The 8,402-nt window shown below is 55.0% G+C and overlaps 1 protein-coding gene across 1 annotated transcript; it reads left to right on the top strand.

The window, feature by feature from the left end:
- RFLNB (refilin B) lies at positions 1-8,195 on the top strand. Its single transcript, XM_070393992.1, has 3 exons — positions 1-289; positions 2,907-3,016; positions 5,119-8,195. The coding sequence occupies exons 1-3, from the start codon at positions 74-76 to the stop codon at positions 5,450-5,452; spliced, it is 660 nt and encodes a 219-aa protein (XP_070250093.1). The 5' UTR covers positions 1-73; the 3' UTR covers positions 5,453-8,195.
- Positions 8,196-8,402: the final 207 nt, after the last annotated feature.

Raw genomic sequence — 8,402 nt, 5'->3', positions numbered from 1 at the left:
GGCAGCGGCCCCGGCCCGCGTCTGCGCCCCTCGCTCGTCCGCGGCCCCTCCGGGCCCCGCCGCGCGCACAGCCATGGTGGGCCGGCTGAACCTGCAGGATGTGCCCGAGCTCGTGGACACGAAGAAGAAGGGCGACGGCGTCCTGGACAGCCCGGACTCGGGGCTGCCCCCCAGCCCCAGCCCCAGCCACTGGGGGCTCGCGGCGGCTGGGGGCGGCGGGGGCGGCGGGGAGCGCGCACCGGCGCCCGGAGCGCTGGAGCCCGACGTGGCGGCGACCCCCGCGGTCCCGGTGAGTGGCACCCTTCGGGCCCTTTCCCTCCCCGTCCCACCCGCAGCCGGGCCCCGGGAGACCACCGGCCGGTCCTGCGGCCCCTTTCGGGGCGCACTGTCGGCGCCGCCACCCGCCCGTCGGGACGGCGTGGCCAGAGCTGGGAGCCGGGGCGGGAGAGCTGCGAGCGCCCGGCCAGCTGGAGCCGGTGGCTGGAAAATTGTCATCGCCTGGGAGGCGCGGGAGCCCCGGGAGAGGCGAGCCGCCGCCTCCTCCCTTCGGGGTGGCGGCCCCCCGAGGCTGCCTGGCTGCGGCTGGGGCGGGAATGGGCCACGTTCTGGCCCCAGCCGGGCTGGAGGGGGTCTCGGGACACCGAGAGGGAACCCCAGTCTCGCCGGACAGCTTTGCCGCTGCAGACTTTGGCTCCCAAGGGTCTTAGGGAGAGGGCTTGTGCCCTGGCTCCCAGCTCCCCGATTCAGAGGGCACGTGGGACCAGCCTTTGGGGACTGTTACTGGCCGTGGGGGGACCTTTTGAGAAGGGTCACCCCGTGAGCCTCTGGCCTCCTGTGGTCCCCCTTGTCTGGCACATGATGGGTGGGAGGCCTTTAGGTGGGAGGGAACTTTAAAAAGAGTCCTTTTATTTTCTTTTATTTTTTTTATTGAAAGAAAAACACAGTCTCTCTTGCCCCAGCAGTCGCTCAGGTGGTGGTGTTTATTGCCTTTACCTAGGGCTCAGGGAGGCCACATCCTGCCTACAGGCAAAGCTCAGAGCCCTCCCCACCCCCTACCCCCACCCCCTGGGGTGGTAGCCACACACTTAGATAGTGCATGGCATCCGAGGCCCGCTGACCCTGTCTCTCCATGGACACCAGTGCATTCTCTGGTCTCCATACGAAGCCAGCACTAGCTTCAGCGTGGCCTTCGGAAGCTTTGAGATCTGGCCCCTTCTAGCCTCATTGTCCCCATCCCCTGGCCTCGGCCTGGCACCTCTGCTGCTGCTCCCTCCACTTGGCTTGCCTTTCTCTCCAAGCCCATCCTCTTCTGCTCTCAGCACCCGGTCAGCTTTTCCACCCATCAGAGCCCTGCTGGTCCCTTCAATGCCCAACTCATCACCTCCTCTGGGAAGTCTTCCTTGGTGCTTCCCAGATTCATGCTAGAGTGTGTGGCTTAGTCCCCGGTCCCTGGTGGCACCTTGTCCCTGTGTTTGTTGTAACCCCCCGTTGCCCTGGCCCACCCCCAGCCTGCACCTGGAGCAAGGTGTGTGTACTCAGCGAGTTGGGTGGGCAGGGATGAGGGAGCAGAGAAGGCAGAGGAAGAGACCTGAGCGCTGTGTGGATGCCTGAGAGCAGGCTGTGTGTGAGTGTTGGAGCGTCACCTGCCCGCTCCTGTGGCTGTGTTGTCCTGCAGCCCAGGACTTTCTGGGTTGAGGAATGTCTGCCAGCCAGAGAGCTGGGGGCAGAGCAGGGCCCATGGTCAGGATTGGGGACTGGATCCAAAAGCTCTGCAGCAGCCAGTGCCCCCCTCCCCCCACCCACTGACCTTGGTTCCCTCCCCAGTGGGGTCATTAAACTCCCACCCACGTTCAGGTGCCTGCCCCTCCCCCTGACCTATCCTGACCCCTTGGGCTTTTGTATTTCCAACCTACACATCCAATGACACCGTGTCCTGGTAACGCGATCAGAGTCTTAAAGCCAACCTTCTAGTGTCTGCTTCCTTCTCCGTCCTGGAAGATGTGGGGGTGGGGCTGCCACCTCCACACCCCAGCCAGTGTGGATCCTTCTCTCAAATTAGGCAAAGACAATGACAGATTCCCCGGTAAACCCGGGAACCCAAAGGGCTGCCCTCTGCTGCCCAGTTAACACGGCCCGGTCAAGTCCGGTGGCGACAGGCACCTGTGTCTAGGACGGAACTGTCTTCCTCGGCCGCTCGATGAGTCAGAAAGTCCGAAGCTCCTACCAGACGGGAAGCCAGGACCCTCCGGGCATGCTTGCTCTGGCTCTCTGAGTGTCTGGAGAGTGGACAGTGACAGAGAGAACTTTGGGGTGTTCATCGGCCGGGGGGGTGCAGGTCCTCCATCTGGTGGGGTGTGGCTCTCCCAGGGCAGGGAGGTGGGGACGTGGTACTGAATCTGCAGCGAAAACAACCCCTGGTAGGAGGATTTTGTTTTGGCCTTTTCTAGAGTGTTGCCGAGACAATGACAGGGTTAGGGGCGCATAATTGAGGGTTTTGGTTAGCGGAGCCCCAGTCGACCGAGGTTTCCTGACCGCCTTGCTGTGGGATGGCGCGGCAGCCCCTGGTCTGTTCCTCTTTTCAGCCTTTCACGGAACCTCAGTGTGGAAGGGGGCGCCCCGTCGTATGCAGATAAGATCTCAGAGGGCGTGTGATGTGACTCGTGTGGGGGCACACAGCCATTCCTGGTAGAGCTGGGACTCGAACCCAGACCTCTGGGCTCCCTTTGCAGGGAAAAATCTGAAATGTCCATTGCTCTTTCCGTGCTGAGTCAGCCCTTCTCTGGCATCATTCCCAGGACGGGGGACACAGGCACAGTTGGTCCCTCAGCTGCAGGCTCAGAGCCAGGACTGTCTGTGGGGGTGTATCAGCCTGGCCTGTGGTCTGACTGTGTTCTCCATCCTCCCAGAATCCGGCCTCGCTCCCCACCCCTCTGGCCTCCGCCTGCGCACCGAGGCTCTGCCCTCTGTCCTTCGGCGAAGGAGTGGAGTTTGACCCTTTACCACCGACGGAAGTAAGGTAAATATAGCAGGCGCCGAGTTCATTTCATTGTTAAATTTTTCACTTTTTATTCCAGAAATTAATGATTATTTTTTTTAAAATTAGTTAATCAGTCCTGGCCCATGTGGGTCAGTTGGTTGGAACATGGTCCTGTACACCTAGAGGTGGTGGGTTCAATTCCTGGTCAGGGCACATACCCAGGTTGCAGGTTCCATCTCTGGTCAGGGCATGTGCAGGAGGCAGCCCATCTGTGTGCCCCTCTCATATTGATGTTTCTCTCCCCCCCCCCGCCTCTCTATAAAAAACAAAAACAAAGACTAGTCATAGTTTGGTGGGCACTCTTTCAGATTTTTTTCTGCATTCTAACGAGTTAAATATATGGACACACTTTTTAAAGTAAAAACACGATCATGTTACACATAAAGTCCTGCATCTTGCTTTTTGAACCTCATATGTCATGGCCATCAGAGGTTTAACATTTTCTCATAAACTAGTTCCTCTTTCCAAGAGCTGGTCCCCACTCCCCCCCCCCCCCCCCCCCCCACCTCCCAACCCTGCTTCAAGGTGCTGTCGCCCTGTTGTAGGTTATAATTTCACTGGGACAGCACCATCCTCCCTTTGGGACTTTATCTCATCCAGGATTATCTGGGGGCAGATTCACTGAGAGGCTCTGTTCAAGATCTGTCTTTTTAGAGAAAGGAATTTTACTTTTGGGAGCTGGTGGTTTTATAGCTAGAGTTTCAGTTGCCTTAACACAAAGGGCCCTTTGACGTGGAACAAAGGAGGCTCACCACTTTGGAGGTGAGCAGTTCAGCCCTTTATTCCTGCAGAGCTTGTATTTTGAACAAAATGAGGACATGACTTCATGACATTAGCTTTCACCAGCCTCTTACCTACTCGCCTGGGGAGAATGGGCGTGTCCCTCCCGCTCACTGGGAAGAATGCTGATTCTTACTCCCTGACACGGGGGGGCGGGGGGGGGGGGCACAATGCTGTTAGATGTGTCTATGTGTGATGCTCACGTATATTTCAGTACATATGAAGCTGTAATAAATTCTACAGGAAAATGAATTCATGCTTCGCTTACATTAAAAAAGAATTAACTCCCGACTTACCAAAGAAAGACTTAAGAAAAAATAAAGTAGCTGCTGAGGAATGTTGATGTTTGTTTATTTTATGGCAATCAAGATTGTAATGGGTGCCCTGGCTGATGCTCAGTTGGTTGAGCGTCACCCCATGTAACGAAAGTTCGCAGGTTTGATTCCCGGTCAGGGCACATACTCAGGTTCCAGGTTCGATCCCTGGTCAGATATGTGTGGGAGGCAACTGATCGATGTTCCTCTCTCTTTCCTTTTCCCTTCCTCGCTCTCTAAAATAAAATCAATAAAAACATATATTTTTTTTAAAAACTATTATAATTGGCTTTGATTGATAAGGCCAGCTTGAAGGCCAAAGTGCACAAGTACTAGTATCACCAAGCATTCAAAAGCAGCATCTAAGATTTCTGGGTTCCTTCATCCTCTCTTTAAAGAGCTAATTGATCACTTTAGGGGATAGCGAAACTGTTCACCCTGGTGTAGCAGAAGAACTCGCGTTGGGTCATTCCCGTCATTCTGTCGTAAAGGTCGATTAGGCTTTTATATATAGAGATTACCACCCGCAGCACTTGCTGTTTTAACATTCTGCCTAGTTCTTATTGGGCACTTTGTGCAGAAAAAAGGTAACTGAGGCTTGGAAAAGTTCAGGTCAGTAACTTGATCGAGCTCTCATGGCTTAAGTAAGGGGACGCTGCCTACAGCGAGGAGCAGTGAGTGCCCGGTAAACTCTGGAATCTTGCACCTGCATTTAAATCCCAGCCCCCACTGCTTCCTCCCATTGTGACCTTGACCTCTGCACGTCCATTTCCTCTCCCAGGGCTGTTGGGACAATTAAATTAGACCCTGGAAGTAGAGTGCTTCCCATAGTACCGCACAGTAAGTGCTGCACAAACTCTCTGATGCTTCTGGCTAGAGCAGCCACATCTGAAGGTGTGCACCCCGTGGGAGGTTCAAGGTCACAGTGGGGACTCCAGTGCCCCTAGCTCAGAGGGCTCACCGTGCCGCCTTCCGTCTCCCGCCCAGGTACACCTCCTCGGTCAAGTACGACTCAGACCGGCACTTCATCGACGACGTCCGCCTGCCCCTGGGCCTGGCCGTGGCCTCCTGCAGCCAGACGGTCACCTGCATCCCCAACTGCACGTGGCGCAGCTACAAGGCCGAGCTGCGCTTCGAGCCCCGGCACAAGGCCACCCGCTTCCTCAGCACCACCATCGTCTACCCCAAGTGCCCCAAGACCGTCTACACCACCACCCTGGATTACAACTGCCGCAAGACGCTGAGGAGGTTCCTGTCCAGCGTGGAGCTCGAGGCCTCGGAGTTCCCGGGCGGCGGGGATTACCTCTCGGACGAGTGCTGACTGAGCAGGCTGCCGGGCCCGGCCAGCTCCTCCGCCGCCCTGGTCTCCACCCTGGTCAACGCGGGCCCCACCCGCTGCCCTCCAGTCTCACTCGTGCCCCCAGGAATCTAACCTAGAGACACCTCTAAGCCCGGCCTGGGGAAGAGAAAATGTCACGGCATCTTAGAGTGATCGAGAGAATTGGGTTTTTAAAAATGCTTTGTTTTGAAAAGGAGTGTCTTTCTAGTTTGCTGCTGTGCACTTTCCCCCAGAGTCTCAATCTGTTGAGAAAATAGAGAGAAGACAAGAACGATGGGAAAAGGGCCACGGTGTGAACCAGGGAGGGGAGAGCCTCTCCAGGGGACTGTCGGTCTGAGAAAGGAGGAGAAGGTCTCAGATGGAAGCAGTGAGTGTGGAGGGGTTTCAGCCCTGGCGCTCGCTCCGGGCCTGGGACGCCCATGTGGGCCCAATCTGTGCAGAGCCGAGTCCATGCCATGTTCTCTTTCCATTCCCACTTCTATTTCCTGCTAACCCAAAGCCTGGGATTCTCTCGGTCTTTTTCACGACATCAAAAAGCCCCAAACCGCAGAATAAGAATTTTTTTTTTAAAAGAAAGGGAAGGCTCGTCCTGTGTTCACCTCCTCCGTTGGGCCAGGTGGACGATGGCGGAGTCTGGAGGCAGGGGCTTCGCCCCGGTCCCTCTGGTCACTCCTGAGCCCAGGCCCTGGCAAAGCGCTTCGCACCCTTGGCATCTGGTGACGTCGCCACAGGCTTGTGTGTTTGGGGCTCCCAAATACTTTCCTGTTTTTTCACAAGGCAAAACATAGAGAGAAGCGGCATTTGAAAAGAGTGCTTAGGAGAAACGCTTTCGGGGACTCCACCAGGGGGCTTCACCCAGAACCTGACCCCACCTGGGGGCAGATGTGTATGTTTCTGGAGACCTGGTCCATCAGGATGGGTGCCCCCCCAGGGCCCCTGGGTCAGCTGCACTCGGCCTCCACTGTGTCCACATTGCAGAGGAATTCTGTCAATGCCTTAGGTCTAAGCCGAAAGCAAGGAACCCCCCCACCCCCCCCCCCCCCCCCCCGTGACCACCCCTGCCTCCTGTGAAGCAAAAGGTGAATTCAAAGTAGGGCCTGATGCCCCAAGTCCAACTCCAAAACCTGGGCCTGGGTGCTGTTGTGACGGTTCCATTCCCTTAAGTGTTCATTTTAGTGTAAGGGACACAACACTGAGTGTGAACTGAAGAAACTTCGTGAGTTCAGCTGAACTGGCCTCAGAAGCAGGGGCGGTGGCTGGGCCAGGAGGGTGCAGGAGGCCAGGCTGCCTCTGCCTTCACCCCCTGCCCGCCCTGCCTCACCCCAACCCTTACTTCTTCCTGCCAGTCCCTGAGGTTTCTGAGTGAAGAAAGTGGCAGATGGCTTCTTCTCTCCCGGCGCTGGAAAGAACAAACGCTGACTATTTCCTCTGACTACATCCAAATTGTCAAGTGCCTGAGGGTTACAGAGCACTGTAAGCTTGGGCTCCCGCTGCTTCTGCTGATGGCTTTGTCCACCGGCCCTGCAAGCAGAATTGATAGCTGTGTGGGCACCTGGAGCCACAGCAGGGACTTCTGTTCTGAGGAGAGCAGGTGTGAGCAGGAGAGATGATGCTCACACCCATTTAAAGTCCTTGGAGGTCTATCGAGCCATCTTGTCTGGTGTCCTCCTCACGTGTAACCATGTGTGGTCGGTGGTGCTCCTAGCGGATTGCAAGCATCCCCGCGCCCCCCGCCCCCCTGTGGAGCCTGCAGGGGGCGGGACCTTCCTGAGTTTGCCAGGGTGGGGTCAGGGGAGGGGGGTGTCCCCCCTGGGGCCCTACAGTCTCCTTAGTCACGCTGAGCAACAAATGCTTCCTGTGTTTGGAAAAGCAAATGGCATGGCGTTTATGAGAAACGTGGATTTTTCTCTCCGATTCCATATTCTTATCATGTAAGACACATGGTAAATGTGATTTTTAAGTTATGTTAAGAGAATTCCCAAGGCTTTGCTCCAGCCCCATGGGGACAACTTGAGTGAGCTCAGGACACTGTCGTGGGCAGCCCGTCAGGAGAGACGGGGGCTGGAGAGCAGGGCCGTAGGCACAGCCATGTGCTGAGACGTCCACGTGGGATTTCGTTCAGGCAAGTCATTCTAGGTGGGGAGAGAATCGGAATGATATCCGGAAAGTAAGTAGAAGTGAGCGGTTGTGAATGTGTAATGCAAATGGAAAAGCAGGTTTTATTTTAAGTTATTCACTAGGGAACCGACTGGAGTTCTTCCTAATCCTTTTCCTTCAAACCTGCGTGGCTGAACGTAGCAGAAAAGCAATCCCGTGAAGACGCAGTGGGACACTCGGGGCGGCTGAATGACACCGGTGGATGGTGGATTCCTGTTGGTTTGCAAGGCGGAAGCAGCGCTTCCTAAAACTCATTCATTAAAACCAAACATTCCTGAGCGCACCTGGGAGACACCGTTTCCTTATGAATCAACGTCTCTTTTCCTCGGGCTCTTGAGTGATGGCTTTCATGTAAGAAGGATGATTGGTGTTTTCAGAAAAGAATTTGTTTTATTTTCATGACCTTCTAAGAACGAGTGATGGCCTGGTCATTGGACGCTTTCCTGTTTCTAACCTTAGGAAACCCAGGACGGCATTGGACAAAAGCTGTTTTTTAAATTTATCTTTGACCTCTGTCCCCCTCCATTTCGCTTTGTGACTTCTTCATTTAACAATAAATTATCTTTTAAAAAAACCTTAGAGACCCTTCTCTTTTTTAAAGTAAAATTATAATGTTTTGGTTAAGAAAAATGAGAAAAACAGCTCTTTGTCTTAAAATTTTTTAAGATGTGATTGTAATTTCATAGAATATTTCTGTCTGGAATATGCCTTTCCTTGGGGTTACAAGATTTTCAAGGGGCCCCTGGGCACAGATGGTTTTGAGGAATTTGTTCCC

The sequence above is a fragment of the Myotis yumanensis genome, unplaced genomic scaffold (genome assembly GCF_028538775.1).
Source record: "Myotis yumanensis isolate MYYU_CA2020_CCGP unplaced genomic scaffold, mMyoYum1.0.hap1 SCAF_16, whole genome shotgun sequence".
Classification (NCBI taxonomy): Eukaryota; Metazoa; Chordata; class Mammalia; order Chiroptera; family Vespertilionidae; genus Myotis; species Myotis yumanensis.
Note: the sequence above shows the minus strand (reverse complement) of the source record. Positions and strands in the feature narration are given on the sequence as shown.